The sequence below is a fragment of the Brachyhypopomus gauderio genome, unplaced genomic scaffold (assembly GCF_052324685.1).
Source record: "Brachyhypopomus gauderio isolate BG-103 unplaced genomic scaffold, BGAUD_0.2 sc69, whole genome shotgun sequence".
Taxonomy (NCBI): Eukaryota; Metazoa; Chordata; class Actinopteri; order Gymnotiformes; family Hypopomidae; genus Brachyhypopomus; species Brachyhypopomus gauderio.
The window spans coordinates 920,039-938,502 of record NW_027506890.1 but is presented as its reverse complement, the minus strand read 5'-3'; the positions used below and the strand labels follow the sequence as shown (position 1 = coordinate 938,502).

The window sequence follows — 18,464 nt, the reverse complement described above, 5'->3', positions numbered from 1 at the left end:
ATCCTCTGAAATGTAATACACATCTGAGATCAGAGAATTATATCCACTCAACCAACGGGAAATCTTATGTAGGATTGATGATAGATCCATTTATATAGCCTACAGTAATGCTAGTTAATCACTTAGCTGTTCCAAACACTTTTGTATCTATATGAAACAGACACGACTACGTGTTTTATTGTATCTTAAATGATTGTAAATCACGCGCATCACTACGGTTTCATTTTCGGTGACAGTAATGAGCAGAACTGTCTCGCTAACCGTCCTGGACCAATCAGATTCTCCTGACCTATTATGGTCATGACCGTGACAGTGTTGTACCCATGATGCACTGCGATTCGAGGCTGGTCTGCTAGAGCTAAGATGACCGACTTTGAGGAACCGCTCTCCGAGGAGGAGAAGGTAAACTCTTTTGTTTAAAATCGTCGCTATCGCGATGGCAGTTTAATCGGGCTACACAGCGTTCCGCGGCCAAGAAAACCCCGATCGAGGAACAAGCGTTGCACGCGCCCTCAAACGGCGCGAATCGTATCGCGTTTTAGCCGGTTAGCAGTTGGTCAGCTCGCGCAGCTCTAATACAGGAAGCTAAACAGTGGCTGTGTAGGGAAAGCCCCGCCTAGTAGTAAACATTCCTTGTTTTGCTAACGAAGCAGTTATTAACATTTTATTCACAACTGGGTTTAATGCGTCAATAATTTCAGTCTTTATAGCCAGCACTGCAAGTCAGGCGGTAAATATCGTCCTGTTCGTGCAGTTGGAGTGATTTAAATCTTTGTTTGAGGCGACTAAGCGTAATTGTTAGCCCGGGCGTTAGCTCGCTTACTTGTCAAAATGACTTACGTGTGGAGGAAGTGGCGCCAGGCGAGCGGGGCTGCCATAAATAGAGCCGTGTGTTCGGACCAGGGCGGCTCAGTTGGTGCTGGATACAGCTGGCTAACGAATAGCAAATAAACTTAATGTGAGCTGACTAGCACAGCTAGCTAAAGGTTATTGAGATTGCGGGGCTAGCCGTAACGTTTGATACGGTTAGCGAGTGAAAACACTTGGCCAACTTGCTGGCTACCTAGTTTACTATTAGCTGCTCGGCTTTGATTTCCTTTTAAAATGAAACACATCATCACGTCTGCTGCTTCAGCGTGTAACAGTTGTTGGTAGAACTGAAACCACCGAGGAGCTTAAACCCGTAGCCAACCCTGTGATCTAGCCATGGGAAGGCCCACTTCCTGCCTAGAAAGAAATTTAGGTGAAAAAATGCATCTTGACTGACCGGATTTTCTAAAGTTTGCGTTAAACTTCAGGATAAGATAACTTTGAGAAATATCCTCTTTTCGAGGAAGTAAATAAGTAACGTTTGCTGATTAAATTCAGCAAATGCTTAAGGTCTTTCTCCGAGTGGATACATGATGTAATGGATTTATGTAATTTGATTTTCTCAAAATAACAGTTGACTCTTAGTGAGACTCCGTAAGACCTTTTGGAATTGTGCAGTGTCTTGTGTCTTCCGTATGATCATCATCTCTCCATTCAGCCCCACTATATGTAGACTGTCAACACAAGCTCAACATCATTGGCAGCTCTCAGTCGTTCTTTTGTGTCTCTTTATCGCACCAGGGAAGTGCACCTTTCATAGTTCTCACTTCACAGCTGTCTGATCTGGTTGGTTACAGCAGTGCATTCAGTGACGAGTATGCAAGGAGTGGAAACTTGAAACCAAAACACTTGCTTTTGGACCCCACTATTTCTTATTGCAGTTTCTGTAACCTCAGCTTGTCTCTGTGCATTATGCTATCCGATTATGGTGATTATAGATTATTATAGATTATGGTACAGAAAGACATTGGTAAAGAGATGTTAGGCCGTTTCATAAGATAGCGTATGTGCAGAGTGACGCTATGAAAGTACAGGTAGGTGGGACAAACACAGCCACATCAAAGGAAAACAGGTCATGTAGGTAACTGCACATTTGGGTAGACAACATGAAGACCACAGCTACTTGGATTTTATACAGTTGTCCAGCATTATGAAGCCCCTATATCCTTGGGAGACCATCAAAATAACTAAGAGCACCCACTGTACCTACAACTAGTTGAGATCATTACTGTAAAGACACTGGTGATTTTTCATTGATTGTCTACTGCTTTATAAGGTCTAGAGTAAAACCTTTGGTGAGCAAGTCTTCTTTTTCCACAGGTCCGCATAGCAGCTAACTTTGTTACCCATGCTCCGCCTGGCGAGTTCAATGAAGTCTTCAATGGTAAGATTACTGCTGTCATTCAACCAAGTCTTCAGCGGTGAGGTGATTAAGTTTTGGATAAATGATAAAGTTTTAGGGAAATAATTTCAAGTGAATCACACTTGCTGTGTAATAAATGTATCCACACTTTTTTCATGACCAGTTCACTGTTAAAGTGATTGTGTTTGGGACTCTGTGTTGGCTTTGTATGTGAATATCACCCAGTGCATTTTTGTAGAAAGTGATTTCCACTTTTTAAATGGTCTAATTCCATTTATCTGATGTGTTTTATCCAAAGTGACTTAAAATTATGACTGAAAGCAATTTTAGCCACTGAGGTTTAAGAGCCAACAGTGGCAACTTTGCAGCAGTGAGTCCTAGTGGTTAAGGCCTGGCCGAGGACCTTAACCACTGATCTCTATTGCCTATCGCTTAAAGATTATATGTAAATAATTCAAATTTTCATTTCTTTAGATGTGCGGCTTCTCCTCAACAATGACAACCTCCTCAGGGAGGGGGCAGCACAGTAAGTGTGTGTGTGTGTGTGTGTGTGTGTGTGTGTGTGTGTGTGTGTGTGCGCTCACAGAAGTGAGGTGACTCAAGTCTAACATTATACTGCAAGCTTCAAAAATGTCCAGTGTAGTTATGATAATTGCCCATCAACTGATGCCAGAACACTAATCTTCTCTCCCTAATTGCTCCCCTCACCTCCTGCTCACTCTGACCACACTGCTGTCACTCTCTCTCTTCCTCTCACAGTGCCTTTGCCCAGTATAACATGGATCAATTCACTCCTGTAAAACTGGAAAATTCAGAGGAGTCGGTAAGGGATGTTTAATCATTTAATCAAGAGCCACTCATCGTAAATGCTGACAGTCTGTGCTTTGAGTCCTAAGCTACTGAATATCATATTCGATATATATTGGTATTTTCTCTTGGTGAAGGAACCATTTCACTGTGACTGGAATACTGATGCATTTGAGGAACTGTTTCAGTAATGTGCTATGATTTAACAAAGGGGGTCCATTGGTTTTGAGCCTCCATGAGTCGGGCCCCTTTATTCAGGAATGCTTCATCTTGGCTCGTTCCCCAGAAACTGGCCTTTTGACTTGGTGAGACAGAGGGCTGTAATTTAAGAGCAATTTAGTCAGGGATTTACTCCTGTACGTTTCCATAGGGGCCTCCTCAGCCTTTACACTAAATACACCCCAGGTTGCCTCACTGATGATTCTCTGGGCTTCAGAATTGTTAGTCATTCTTCAATATGTGTGTTTGTAAATGCTTCTTGTGGATCTATTTTTATATAGTGTTTTGGAGCTTGTGTGTTATTGCAGGGTTTGACGTGTCCTGGTAATTCCACAAAATTTTCATAGCTAAACTGCCAACCTTTTAGTTAGGGAATATGAGTAGCTTGCATGTAAAATTTTAATCCTTGTAAAGAATCAAACTGCATAGTGTTTTATGATGTATATCTCTCCCATGGATCTCACGCCTTCCCCCTGTTGGTGCCCACTGCAGGTTCTGATCACGGAGCATGGCGATCTGGGTCAGGGGAGATTCTTTGATCCCCGTAGCCGCCGCTCGTTCCGCTTCGATCACCTGCGTAAGGAAGCTAGTGACCCCCAGCCCTACCAGGGCGAGACTGCACTGCACTCCTGGAGAGACGCGTGTGATAACGCGCTCAGCGCCTATGTGAAGGAGCATTACCCCACTGGAGTGTGCACGGTACACACACACACGACCGCCTAGCACAGCTGGTTGAGGGTGCACGCTCCACATATTGACTGGGGCATTATCCTCCGTTTAATAGGGTGGCCACATTTGAGTAGAGTGTTTTTAACCGGCCTGTAAGTGCAGCGGATGATTTATTGCCGTTTCTGAACAGGTATATGGCAAAACTGTGGATGGACAGAAAACCATTATTGCCTGCATCGAGGGACACCAGTTTCAGCCTAAAAACTTCTGGTGAGGGTTCTTCATTTTCAGATATTGTTTTGCCGTTCTAGACCGATATCTTAATTTGCATGAACGTTTACTGTTCAGTGTAATGTTAATGTTCTCATTTGTCTACTGTGTTGCTTTTCCAAAACATGCTTTGGTCTGAGGTTCGCTGCTCTTAGCAGTTCTGCTATCAAAATTATTTTGTATTTTGCCCTCAGTTTTCATATAATCTTTGCTGGGGGATCTGGTGCATTGTATAGCGTGATTGCATTATCCTATTTCGTTTGTCTTATTTCGAACTCTGTGTGCGCACATACAGGAATGGGCGCTGTAGGTCAGAATGGAAGTTCACCATCAGCCAGTCCTCCTCTCAGGTGGTAGGTGTGTTGAAGATACAGGTGAGTCTTCCTCGTCTTTACACTGGAGAGGTTAGGGTTCTTCTTGAGTAGCATAAAGCAGTTTTTTATGTCTTGAACAAGTAGGCCTGTGACTACACCAGAAAAGCATTATTTCAATTCATTAATTAGTTCTTTTAGTTTTAGAGTTGCAAATGATGTGCATTTCCATATTTCTGGCACATCTGTGTGTGCAGGTGCATTACTATGAGGATGGAAATGTTCAGCTGGTCAGTCATAAAGAGGTGGAGGAGTCCATCATTGTTACTGTGAGTGGACACACATTTGTTTATTTTTTTGCTTCTATGACTTGCTATGAGATCCCCAAACCTTTTACACTGTCTACCGCGAGAACAGTTCCTCATGTCTCTTCGTATCACCAGGATGAAGAGACCACTGCCAAGGAATTTGTAAAAATCATTGAAAATGCGGAAAATGATTACCAGGTATGACAATTCATTATAAAAAGCAGTAGATTCACTAATAAGTGGTAGAAAGTTAACAATTTAAGCTTTGCCGGGTCAGTGATCTCTCCACCTTGCCCATCTAGACGGCCATCAGTGAGAACTACCAGACAATGTCGGACACGACCTTCAAAGCTCTACGCCGGCAGCTTCCCGTCACCCGCACCAAGATCGACTGGAATAAGATCCTCAGCTACAAGATCGGCAAGGAGATGCAGAACGCCTAGAACGTGCCTGGTTCTGTCTGGCTCTCGACACAGAACCAGTCCATGAGAAAACCACACGCTGTTTGCTAAACAGAGGGAGAATCATCCCCCTCTGAGAAAATAAAGAAAACAAAACAAAAAAAGTCAAGGGACTTTTACTCTATCGATGTTACTAAGAAGATGCGATTCCACTCAGTTTCTGGTTGTTAAAAGGACAGTGTGGCTATTGGAGGGTCAGACATGAGCTCGGAGGGAGTCTGGATCTAAATTATCGGCAAACCCGATGCTATTCTTGCATTCATGTGAATTTATCTGACCCGTCTGTCAAATATTCTTAAAGGGTGTAAAATGTAGATTTTATTATTATTTTTGTTTGGTTATGTTGTGAGATGGGACATGTGTTGATCGGACGTCTGTGAGTTCGGGTTAGTCATCTTTAAGACGGCGCACAACTGCTGACGGTTTTATTTTGACTCTGTTCCAATACTCGGAGCAGACATGCTCTCCTCGTCCAGCTCATCCCAGGAGCGTGTGAGTGTGTGTGTGGAGAGGAGGCTGCTTGTTGAGTTTTGGAATAGGCCTCTGTCTTAACCCCCCTCTCTCAGCACTGTCATCCACCTCGAACCTTTGCACCCTTTTAAATGAAGACGTTTAAAACAGTCAAAGTCAAACCAAAATCTGTGTGAAATAAATGAGCCAATCAAAAAAAAAAAACAAATAGTCCTCTTTCCCATGGCAAAGAAATCCAAATTAGTCCTGAGTTTCATATTTATACATACAGATGTTATATTTTACTAAGCAGTCTTGAAAAACCATCTGAGCACTTTTTTTGTTCCAGGCTTCACGTGTGCTTTGGGGTGTCCAGAATCGAGCGAGTTACAATGCGAGCGACCAATGGGAGCTGGTCTATGCCCTCCCGAGGGGAGGGTGACGTCAGTGTTGCTGTCACATGTTTGTCATGGTGCTGTCGGGGGGCTTCGCCACTGTCCAATTCACCCTGAACACAGAAGCGTGGTCAGACTGTATTATATCACTCATCACTTTGTCTCTCTCTCTCTCTCTCTCTCTCTGTCCTGTAATACGGCTCTTAACGCTGATTTTAGCAAACTTATATGCTACTCACGGATAATAAAGAATTGGCACCGAATTGATGACTGAAACTCCTATTTAGAATATTTTTCTTTTTTTCAAGTGGATCTGAGGGGAGCTCATAAAATTAACTCACCATCCCAAAGTTGGGTTTTATAGCAGTTTCTAAATATAAGACAAAACAAGTCTGTTCAGAATACTTTGACTTACGGAAGTACAATTACAATTCTTATACTACTCTAGGGGTCCCTAGAGCCACGGACCCTCGAAAGACATTCTCATCCATTTTTTTACTTCAAATGCAAAATCAAGACGCACATAGAGCTTCTAAACAATTTTATTTTCTCAGAGTAAACCGTTTTTACACTGTTGAGCAGTTTCTGAACAAGTACAAATATATTTATCTTAAAAGACTTAATTGGTTCCTTAAAGAAATACAGTAGTATAAGCCCAGGTGTGAGCTGGCCAAGGAGAGCTGAGGACATTGAAGGCAGCGCTGAGGTACTGGACATGATGGAAAGTTGGGTTACATGCAGGTCTCCATAACAACATGGAAAGAAGGAGCATGTGTTGTGAACACTGCCCACAGTTTGGACTTGTGTAGTTATAAGTAAACATTTGTGCAAGTGTCATTTGGAAAAGAGGTTCATGTAAGCTAGTTAAGATGCACAGATGAGCATAAACATACATCCTTGCCCTCAGATGTTCATAGTTTCATATTTTAAAGCCTCTTACAATTGATAGGCTGAGGAATCAAGATAAAAAACAAGATAACCTATTTGTGCTTTTGTCTTTCTAATAATGTCTACAATCTAATTTCAAGTACACTCTCTTAGATGGGTTCACCACCACCACTACTGCTATATGGTTACAATCTTTAAGACAAGTGGATGATTTTAACTATACTAGATACACATGTACATAGACATGTAGCATGAAGATCAGTAAGACCGTGTACACAGGTAAGTCTCGCAAACCTGGAGAACACTGGTATACACAGTTAAGTCTTGCAAACCTGGAGAACACAGGTATACACAGGTAAGTCTTGCAAACCTGGAGAACACAGGTCTACACGGGTAAATCGCAAAACTGGAGAACGCAGGTCTACACGGGTAAGTCTTGCAAACCAGGAGAACACGGGTCTACACAGGTAAGTCACAAATCTGGAGAACACAGGTATACACAGGTAAGTCTCAAACCTGGAGAAGCAAACCAGTGTTTCACCTCCACATGGGCAGGTGGGAAAGAAAAGCATGCTGGGAAGTCCCGTGTAATTGGCCTCTTTAACTAAAGGTGTAATTAAATCTAGAACCACTGGAGCTGCAGGCCAAATTTCACCACCCCTCCACAATTTCAGTAGTGATTTATTATCACTGTTACTTTCAAGCTACATACTGAGAAGAGATGTGAAGAACATTTTCTCTGAGAGTCACTGAAAAGTGACCAACTCTGCATGTGATCACTATTTAACCACACATACAAGCTCAAGGCGCTGCATTAAGCTTGGCATGCGTCTTGACCTTATGGACAGAATTGATCGTCTCACGTTTCTGCTCAGCTCACGCCGTTGCTCACGTGTTTTGTTCCAAGAAACGTGCAGAACTGAATCTGACATGCAGTGAACATGAGAATAATTTAATAACAGTGCCAAGTCTAACTATAGCTGCAATAACTTAGTATATGACTTTATCTTTCTAACGACTAGTGATTGCCTGAGAGAGAATCCTTGTTAGTGTAGTTCACTTTTAGTCCTTTGATCCCATTTTTCTCCCACGCAGAACATGTATGGGACGACTGGAAAATGGGGATTTACGTATATTTAAATTTTAGTGAACAATAAAATGTCTCAAAATATATGGAAAAAATAAGACAATAATATGTGTAATAAAAAAAGGAAATCTAAATAAATGCCATCTTGGGTGTGTCCTGGAATTTGGTCAAGAGTATAAAGATGCAGAGTGGTGGATGTGGCTCCAGACTCCCTCATCTCGGCCCATTCTCCTGCCCTCTACAAGGTTTCCCATTTGTGGGTTTACAGGGAAACGTGTCCAGTGCTGTCTAATCTCGTCCGTGTGGGAGGGGTTACAGATTCGGCTCAAAGGTTCTTCGTGCCCTTTAATTTGGGCTGGTTTTGGATCGCTGTAGTTAGAAATTAGCTGGAGGAGGACATGACCAGATCGAGCTCTTTAGCGCCCTCCTGTGCGCTTGTGAGGCCACAGCTAGCCGAGAGCTCTGGGAAGTGAGTGGTACGGGGAGAAGGGACAGGCGACCCGGGACCCTGGTTCTGACCCGGCTTCTTGGGTGGCACAGGGGGTGGTTGGTTCTTTTCCAGCCTAGGGATGATAGGCGAGCGGATACCGGGTGACAGGGGCCCGGGTCCTTTGCCTGTGGGAGAGGAGGAGGCGGCCAGCGTGCGGTAGTCCGTGCCAAAGGGTGAGCTGTTGGGAGTGGGCGGCTTGCCCGGCGACTGCTGGCTGGTGAAGCGTGACAGAACCTGTGTGACCGTGTTGCGAGCGATCTGCTTGGCGGTCAGGTTCTCGGGCGGAGGCGGAGGGGTGGTGGCGGGCGAGAGGTCACGGGGGGAGGGTGGCACGCCTCCGCCCTGCTGCTGCTGCTGCTCCGTCTGCTGCTGGAACTTGTGGCGTGCGGCGTGGAAGCGCTGGTTGACGCTGGCCTGGTAGGAGGAGGGGTAGGTGGGGCTGCAGGAGCCCAGCGAGGCCAGCCGCTTGGCCAGCACGGGCGAGGAGCAGGGCGAGGAGCTGAGCGAGGAGCAGGCCGTGCCGCCCGGCGACAGCGACTGCTGCGGCTGCACGGGCGAGCCCGGCGTAGCTCCGCCCCCACCGGCCACGCCCACCCCGTTCTCCACCCGCTCCACCGCGCCCTCCGCCCCCTTCTCCCCCACCACTGGAGAGTCGCACTCCTTACGGAGCAGGTGGCCGTTGAACCTGGGCCTCTGAGGAGCCTCCGCACCCCCTGCCCTCCCGTCCGGCTCCGTCTGGCAGGCGGCGTCAGCTCCGTTCCACCTCCTCGCCTTCTCCTCCGCCTCCCTCGCCCTCCGGCTCTTCTCCCTCTCCTCAGCCCGGTCCAGCTCCCCGCGCAGGCCCTCCACGGCCTCCTGCAGCTCACGCACGCGCCCCTCCTCCCTGAGCAGCCGCAGCCGGGCGCGCTCGCGCTCCTCGTCCTGCTCCGCCCGCTGCCGCTCCGCCCGTGCCTCCGTCTGCAGGCCGCGGGCCCGCTCGGCCTCCAGCGCCCCCTGCAGGTCCGCCGCCGCACTGCGCTCCTGCTCCAGCTGCCCGTGGAGCTGCTCCACCCGCCGGCTCTCCTCCTGGGCGCGAGCGCTGGCTACCTGGCACTCCTTGGCCAGGGTGGAGGCCAGCTCCTGCTGCTGGGCCAGGTCCTCTCGCGCCTGGCCCGACATCGTCTGACACTCGCGCTCCAACTGCTCCACCCGTGCCCGCTCAAACTCCAACTGTGCACAGACATGTATATGATCACTGGCTCAGTAATATACTGTGACTTAAATATGTTATTATATATTATTAGAATATATATTTCACAGAACACGTGTAGCTTCTGCAGTAATCTCGAGCACTATATATTTTTATGCACCAGCAGGTTCAGTATTTCTCATAAAACATTTTTTAATAAACAGATTTATGAACAGGTGTATGACCATAGGAACTGATTAGTGTTCAGTTGTGAGGGCTACCTTTAGACACTAGAGGGAGACAAAACACTGAACAGCCATGGCCCAACGTCACCTGTGCTCTTTGAAGCACATTAACCTCCACCCAAATGCATTTCTGATACAAGTGCCACTCCAGATCTGAGGCTGTAATGGATTCAATGGACAGCAGCCACACTGTTTGTGTAACGAGTGTTGTGATGTGGATAATGGAGTGAACCGTGATGTTTGTGTAACTCGGGCGTGGTGGCTCCTGTCTGGTGGGACAGGAAGTCAGGAAAGAGTTCTTACGTAACGCCATGCATTCTGTCCTCTGACCTTATCACTTCTTCCTCTACCCATAAAACACACACACACACACACACACACACACACACACACACACACACACACACACACACACACACAAAGCAAGGCCAGCTCCCAAAACAATGGGCCCTTTTCCTCTGCAGGTTTCCTATACAACAATTCCAGAGCGATGGACACCGGCCCCCTGCCAGACACGCGCCTGGTCCACACACCCACGGAGCTACACAATAGAGCTGGAGAAAGAACCGGGACAGATTTGTCCTCCGCCTCAGGCAGAAGCCCAGGGCAAGGTCCCCCAAACTTAGCTGCTCTACCCCCACTGAACCCCCCCCCACCGCAAACACACACCCTCAGGCCCCCTGACATCAGCCCAGTTGATGCTAGGCTCCGTTTTCATATTCCGCTTGTAAGCTGCATATTGGAGGTCTGCTCTGACCCACATGATGTCCCGTGGTGCGGGAACAGAGCTCTGGTTGCTATGCAGGGGCGTATTTCAGCATAGCGTGCTGTGTACAGGTGTGTTTGCTTGTTTTGCTGCTGTTGCTAAGTTACCTGCTGTAGTAGTCTTTCTCTCTCCTTCTCCAGCATGTACGTGACATCATCACCCTCGGCTGTATCTTGGGCATGCCGTCGTTTCTCTTCCTCCAGATCAGCAATGACCTACACACACACACACACACACGTCAGAAATGTGGAAATGAACACCATTTGCTCTAAAACTTTATCTTACAGCAAAATGTAATGTTGGATTAGGGCCACACAAGATATAGAATCATGTCTATTAAACCAGAGATTAAGTAAAAAAATTTATATAAAATACCTTATATTTTACTGATTTATTATTTTACTGGTTATAAATTAAACTCAGTCATAAGTGGAGTCTTCTACATATGTTAAATTAGTTCCGTCCAAAATATTGTATGTGTACAAGTTCTCTGAGGGCGGGTGTCCCCCATGGAAAAAGAATAGTGCTAAATTACGTGTGAGTGCAAGTGTGTGTCTGTGTGTGCGCATGTGCGCACATCTAATAATCTGTAATACTCATTTGTTGCCACAGGCTCCACACACACTCTCAGTCTGTCTCTGACACACAAACACAGGCACAGCCTCCCGCTGTGTGCGGAGGTCAGACAGAGGCCCCACTGTGTTCTTTGATGATCCATTCAGGCTGTTCAGATTTCAGCTGAAGCTTATAAATCACACAAGACCCTGCCTGCTGAATGTGTGTGTGTGTGTGTGTGTGTGAGTGAGAGAGAGAGAATGAAAGCTAGGAAGGTAAAGAATGAAAGACAGGACTTGAAAATAAAAGATGAGAAAATGGAGACAGGAGAGTGATAGACAGAATAGAGGAACAGGGAGGGACGTTTCATAGCCCAAGGTCATTCTGCACTGGGACAACAGGTCTATTGTAAAGAGGAGAACTTTAGGAGACAACTGTGTACATGCGGACAAAGCACATGGCCTTTCTCTCTCTCTCTCTCTCCCTCTCCATAAGCTCTCTCCCTTTCTCACTCCACCTCAGGAGATGCATTATTGCCTGGGGTCACAGGGCTCATCTGGGACGGGATGATTAAGGATTAAACACACACACACTCACGCCAATGCTCTCCTGCGAAAGTCTAGTGATAACTGCGTAAAGTCTAGTGATAATTGTGTACTAACTGTTTAACGAATCGGATGCGGCACATTTGATCTCAACGCTCCCGCCATCTGAGTGGACTAGTGTGTCTCGTCTAGCTCGTGATGGACTACATGAGTGTCCCCATGTCCCATACCAGCCCGAGCGCAGACGTGTGCGAGCTCGTCCCCGGTAGCTCGGCGTCTCTTACCCGTCTGTGTCGGCTCTCGGCCGCCGCCAGCTGAGCCATCATCTTCTCCTGCATCTTCCTGCAGTGGGTCATAAGCAGCTTGAGCACGGCCAGTGGGCTGGGCCCTGCCCGGCCCCTCCCCCCATGGGCGTGGCCCTGAGGCAGGCCCCGCCCTCCGTCCGGCACCACCTCGCTGTCCCGCTGCAGGGCCAGGAAGGGATCGCTGAGGTCGTAGTGGCCGTAGCGCTCCTGCACGAACGAATCTCGCTGCTGCGCCTGCGGTGGAGGGAGGTCAGGGGTGAAAGGTCAGGTGAGGACTGGAACGCTGACCGTTTTCTACCTAGAACAGGTGTTGTGCGTTTTTAACATGGTGGATCTAGGTACGGAAGCCAGTTTGTGATTTTTCGGCCCACTTTGAACTTGAATTTTGTACGTGTTTTCAAAGTACTTGCAAACAGGGCTGTTTGATGATGAATGACAGCACGTCTGCTGGCGGAGCGAGTCACTCTCACTCTCTCACTCTCTCATTTCCTCCATGTGTGAGGAGAACAGTCCAACACTGTGTGACTTCATTCTGCCCTGCGAGCGTTTCAAGTCCAGACCTGCATCGGTGACGTTACTGCCTACTGATGCCTCGCCAAAGAGAAATGAGCTGTTCTTGCTCCTCGCTGTATCAGTCAGAGTGACAATGATGATCTGTGGTCCCTATTACAGCCACATATAGGAATCTGGAAGGTAAAAGTGACTGTAAATCAGCGGTGTCCTGATGTCTCTCTGTCTCTGGGAGTCTACACAGCACACTCAGATATAAGTAGACGGTCCCGTCATGCTGGTGCCTAACCTATTACATCTTAACAGTTTTTACACTTGGGCAAGATAATTGTACAGAACACTTCATGTCGAAGCAGTAAATATGTGTAACCCTAACCCTAACATTTTTAGGTTTGATAGGAAGATGCGTGATTTGTGGGTCATAATGTGTGCAAAAGCCAGATTCTCTTCACCCCTCCCCCCCAAGCTTGCGCAAGCTGAGGTAACGCGGCCGAACCTTGGCCTGCGGACGTCCGTGCAGGGCGCAGACCTGAGCTCCAGCTTCAAAGCGAAACTGTTCCATTTCCTGAGGAAGGAAGTCAGCAGAAGCCGAGTGAGGGGCCAGGAGAGAGGGAGGGGCCAGGAGAGAGGGAGGGGCCAGGAGAGAGGGAGGAGAGAAGACGGGAAGAGACCAGGACAACAGTGGGACAAGGGAAGAACCATGGGGGGGGGGGGGGGGGCACAGGAGGACAGACAGGATGGGGGGACAAGGGGGGGGGGGGGTATGGACAGGATGGGGGGACAGGCGAGGGGGGATATGGCCCAAAGGAGGATGGGGAGGACACAGGCACAGAGGAAGGGTGGATGATGATGGCCCCTGCACAGACCCGTGCCAAAATCAACAGGGATCCCCACACCCGTTTAACCTAAACCAGGTGGGGAGGCACACACTGTATGTCCACGCACTCATTCTGGCCTCCATCAGGTCCTGTTTCTCAAATAATACACCCCCCCCCCCACCAGGACCTACAACCCCACCACACACACCCTACCCCCAAACATACACTCAACAGCTCTCCACAGGCAGGTGTTAAACCTACCCTGGGGGAGAGAGGGTCACCAACACAGAAGGGAACACAAAAGGAGCAGCTGGTGAGGCCTTTGGTGTGTGTGTGTGTGTGTGTGTGTGTGTGTGTGTGTGTGTGTGTGTGTGTGTGTGTGTGTGTGTAAATGGTGACAACATGACCAATTTAGGGGGGAAGATGGGCTATCTATACTGAATGAACTGGCAGATGGAAACACGCTCAGAAGAGCAGGCACACACTATAAGTTTTCTAAGGTCCCAAATGCTTGAAAAGGTGTGGGTGAAAAATATGTGTAGTTAAGAAATCCTTAATTCTCAAAACAGATACAAGCAAATATGGAAACCACAGTAACACTTGCATGGCATTATTAAGAAAGCAAAATCTAGCCAAACTGCGTTGTGTGTTGTGATGTCAACACTGTGAGCAGTGTGAGGAGAGGGTTGAGGAGAGGTTTACCCAGGTCAAGACCCAGGTCTCCTCCTTAGACACATTTCAACTGGTTTTATAGGCCGGTTCCGCTCTTCTCGGAGCTCTGTGGTCAGTTCAGATCATGTGAAGACAGTGTGTGTTATTATGCGTGTGTGTCCGTGTATGTGGAGGATTGTGTAGTTCAGTAAAGCTTTTGGGTCTCTAACTTCTAGTAGTTCACCACTTGTCCACGTATGTACACACACACACACACACACACATTTGTGTGCAGGGTGCGACAGGGTGTCGCCTTTCCTACTGCCGTGCGTAAGCCGTGATCAGCACAATGAAACCTGCAGATGTAGCCACCAGGACCAGGTGAGTCCAGAGTCCAGTTACAGCACCTTCTCTAGTCTTTCTTCTCTTCCCCTCCCTGGAATGCGTGTACGTGATGGCTGAGAGAGAGAAACCTGCGGCCTGGGACAGCGGAGGCTCCGTCACGCTGTGTCTCACGCTGTGGCTCACGCTGTGGCTCACGCTGTAGCTCACGCTTCAGGAGCGAGGAGACAGTCTCCAACTGTAGTTTTTGTAGTTCATTTGTTTGGGTTGTTTTTAGTCCAGCTGTTTGTGCTCCTTCCACTGGCCACGACGTGAGACGCGCGTGAGAACGCTGGCGAACGTGCTGGTACGTGCTCGTACCGGCGTGACACTGCACACACTCCAGTGCTGGCCTGATGTGCTTCACTCTCCACACTCTAGTGGAGGCTGTCACTCTGAGATCCCAACAGCACACGCCAAAATATCACCCCCCTCTCCCTCCTTGTCCCTGTGACATCAGTCCCGCTATAGACTACAGGTGCTGAGGTGACTTCAGACCATCAGCAATGTGCTTTATGTCAAGGCAGAGTGAGAGAAAAGCCACACACACACACACACACACACACACACACACACACACACACACACACACACACACACACACTCCCAATCCTCTTTTTTGGAAGGTTTCCCCTTCTTCTGTTTTATCAAGGTGTTACATGACATAATGAAACAAAGGTCTGAAAACTAACAGGAAGACATCACCCACAGCTCTAATCACATAACATTCATACTGCCATTACACACACCCCAGTGTGTTTAATGTGTACATAACCCCAGTCTCAACTGTTTATTTTCTTAAAACATTCAGTACAATTCAAACATAGAGTTTGAACAGAAACATATGGGCTCTTCTCTCACTAACTCACATTACTGGTCTTATCCACACCCTTCTCACACACACACACACACACACACACACACACACACACACACACACACACACACACACACACACACACACACACACACACGCACTGAACCATCACTGATTCATTCCCATAGCCTCTTCCTTAAATGACATTACTGCACATGTTCTATCCTACTGTTTTTCTCTCTGAAGCTCAGAAGTCCAGTCACAGTCCCCCTCTGAGTTTGGCACCAGCTTCACCGGTTACTCTCATCATAATTCTTCAGATTCAAAATGCACACAAAAATTGTGGTGGAGGTTTGCTAGAAAATGTGGCTATTTCAGAGGTTTGTATGTGAACTGACATACTACTAATTAACATTTGGCCATGGTGACTGGGCGTGGCCACTGATTGGATGAGGCTAGTTTCCAGCCTTAGACCACCAGGAGACTGCTGTTTATTTTCTAAAGCTGGGTTTAAATCATTACTCCACATCATTACAGCAAATTACTGTAGAACTGTTAGCCTGGGGGGGTTGAGCTATTCTGTATCTATCTTTCTCAGTCTGGCCCAGTTCTGCCATAATTACAGGGCCTTATCCTAAGAAGGTCAAACAGAGAGAGAGAGAGAGAGAGAGAGAGAGAGAGAGAGAGAGAGAGAGAGAGAGAGAGAGAGAGAGAGGTCTGGAATAGCAGGGATGTCAGAAAAAGACCTGTGAGTATAACTTTGTTACCAGGCTAGCATCCTGTGGGACACTGTGTGTGTGTGTGTGTGTGTGTGTACACATGAGCGAGAAAGAGGTGAAGAAGACCACTAGGAAGTGAATGAAAGGATGAGAGAGAGTTAGATGGAGAGAGAAGGAGAGAGAGAAAGAGAGAGGGAGAGAGTGAGGGAGAGAGGGTGGGAGAGACGGAGAGAGAGAAAGAGAGAGGGGGGAGAGATATAGACAAGTACAGACAGAGCTCATGCTGTAGGAATGCCTTTCAGACACCCGATGTCCCCGCATTCCCACACACGGATGGTTAGACACTCTCTGATACAAGTAGCCCTCCACCATGTTGGTGTGTGACTGCCCAGGGATCTCATCAACCTTATCTGCTCTGTAGACCATGAGAGGACTTTCAAAGCCCAACATTCTCAGCCTGACTAATAATTATGCAGGTCCCCCCAGCCAGCGATGTCTGTGACTCCCATACCGTGACCTACAGCTTGTGTGTGTGTTTGCAAGCACTTGTGCACATACATGAGTGTGTGAAGACCAAGCTTAGGAGAAATTGTAGGGAAGAAGAATTGAAGAAATTGTAGGACTGCGCAACACAGTACTCTCTATCAACAACCAGCATCAACCAGCCACACCGTACCATACACACAACCTGCCACACATGCACAACCCGCCACACACACGTCACACACACACGACAAAACCCGCCGCACACCATATCACACACACACTCGTCTCACATGACACACTGTGCCACACAACCTGCTACACACAATGACCCAATGTGAACCACTGGGCACTGGAAGTTCTTCTTTTCCAGATGATGCTCCCCGTCCACCGGCCAGAGAAACGCAACAGAGCAACTGATTATGGGAACAAAGGATCTTTACTCTCCCACAAGTCTTTTACAACACACAACTGTGTCTCAGTACAGACAATAACCACCACAGATGCACAAATCTCTTGGGACGGACTACACCGATTTAAAAATCACCACATTACTGAGCAGGCTGGTATCCTTCTAAGCAGTATGTGCTAACAACTATATGCAGCTGTTTTTCTACAGACATTGATTATTCTGCTGGTAGATGCCACGTGAGATACTGTCAGCGGTCTTCTGCGTGACCCGAGTGCTCACTGGGAGAGCTGCCTGGGCTGTTGCCGTAGGAGACAGAGTGGCTTCCAGCGCTTTCCTGGAAGGAAGTCGGCACGGCGCAAGTGTCACTGCTCACATGCACAGGGCCACACACTCGCATTCCAGGCCTTTCAGAGCTCAGACATGGCGCTTAAGCCAAGGACTACCAGCAGAGAAAGGCATTATGCCCAAACATGGAGCCCAGTCAATCCCACGCCCTGTTCCCTCTCCTTCTCTCTCTCTCTCTCTCTCTCTCTTTCAGTCACATTCTTTCTCTTTCTCTTCTTTTGTTCTCTTTTACTTTCTCTCTTCCTTCCTGTGCCACAGAGAGGGGACCGGGACGAGGCGTCATTAGAAGTCTCTGGCGATACCGGCCAGCTGTTTTGCCTTTTAAGGCAATCTGACTTCCACACGAGTGTCTCTAATAACTAATGCCTCTGAGGACTTTCAGTCTCCAAAACAGGTCTGACTTCCTGGCCTGAATTAATGAAGAGTCTTGCAGGACTGGCACATGTATTTGATCGTGATTTCTCCTCTTTCAGGTTTCTCGCGCCTTCGGCAGGATTACTACGTCTCCACTTCACTCCCACAATTCCACAGCCTTCGGGGCATGAGCGCAGAAACAGATCATATATAAAGGGAAGGGATTTACCCATCTACTCTTGGACAACAGAGCCATCTATCTCATTCTCATTGGTCTTTACTGAAACTGGCAGGGGTTTAATGTGTAATGAATGTATAGGTTGGGTAAGAGTGCGTGGAGTGGTTGTATTGGTTGGAGGGACTTTAGGTGGTGGGGTTTGGGTGGGGTTAGTGGTTGGAGGGACTTTAGGTGGTGGGGTTTGGGTGGGGTTAGTGGTTGGAGGGACTTTAGATGGTGGGGTTTGGGTGGGGTTAGTGGTTGGAGGGACTTTGGTTGTAGGCACTGTGGTACTGAGGTCAGGCCACACACAATTATTTCCTTCCTCTTGCTAGAAGCAAACAAAAAAATAGTAATGCACATAGAGAGTCAGAGGGCGGGAAACCATACCTAACAGGAAACAGAGGTGAGCGTGGGGCCAGTGGACATACATACTCTCCCACACAGAGCTACATCAGACGGCTGGCGTCCCAAGAGCCTTTGGGGCCCCTGAATGTCTCCACTGTGAAGAGGGCCCTTTCAGATCAGCATGGAGTGTAAAGAACAGTAATCTCCCTCAAACTCTGCCACTGTCTCTCTAACACA

General features: G+C 47.6%; 2 protein-coding genes across 3 annotated transcripts in view; one reads left to right on the top strand and one right to left on the bottom strand.

Moving 5' to 3' along the window:
• The first annotated feature begins 290 nt into the window (after nucleotides 1-290).
• Nucleotides 291-5,990, top strand: capza1b (capping actin protein of muscle Z-line subunit alpha 1b). Its single transcript, XM_076989705.1, has 10 exons — nucleotides 291-402; nucleotides 2,191-2,254; nucleotides 2,708-2,759; nucleotides 2,993-3,056; nucleotides 3,752-3,958; nucleotides 4,119-4,198; nucleotides 4,494-4,572; nucleotides 4,767-4,838; nucleotides 4,953-5,015; nucleotides 5,120-5,990. The coding sequence occupies exons 1-10, from the start codon at nucleotides 364-366 to the stop codon at nucleotides 5,258-5,260; spliced, it is 861 nt and encodes a 286-aa protein (XP_076845820.1). The 5' UTR covers nucleotides 291-363; the 3' UTR covers nucleotides 5,261-5,990.
• A 659-nt stretch (nucleotides 5,991-6,649) lies between these two features.
• Nucleotides 6,650-18,464, bottom strand: part of cttnbp2nlb (CTTNBP2 N-terminal like b) — a 21,044-nt gene continuing 9,229 nt past the window's right edge. For both annotated transcript variants that reach the window (XM_076989703.1, XM_076989704.1), the window contains exons 3-5: nucleotides 12,152-12,406; nucleotides 10,875-10,982; nucleotides 6,650-9,797 (exon numbers count right to left, since the gene is read on the bottom strand). In XM_076989703.1, coding sequence (XP_076845818.1) covers nucleotides 8,481-9,797; nucleotides 10,875-10,982; nucleotides 12,152-12,406 — 1,680 coding nt within the window. In that variant the 3' untranslated portion in view covers nucleotides 6,650-8,480. The remainder of the gene's footprint in view (nucleotides 9,798-10,874; nucleotides 10,983-12,151; nucleotides 12,407-18,464) is intronic.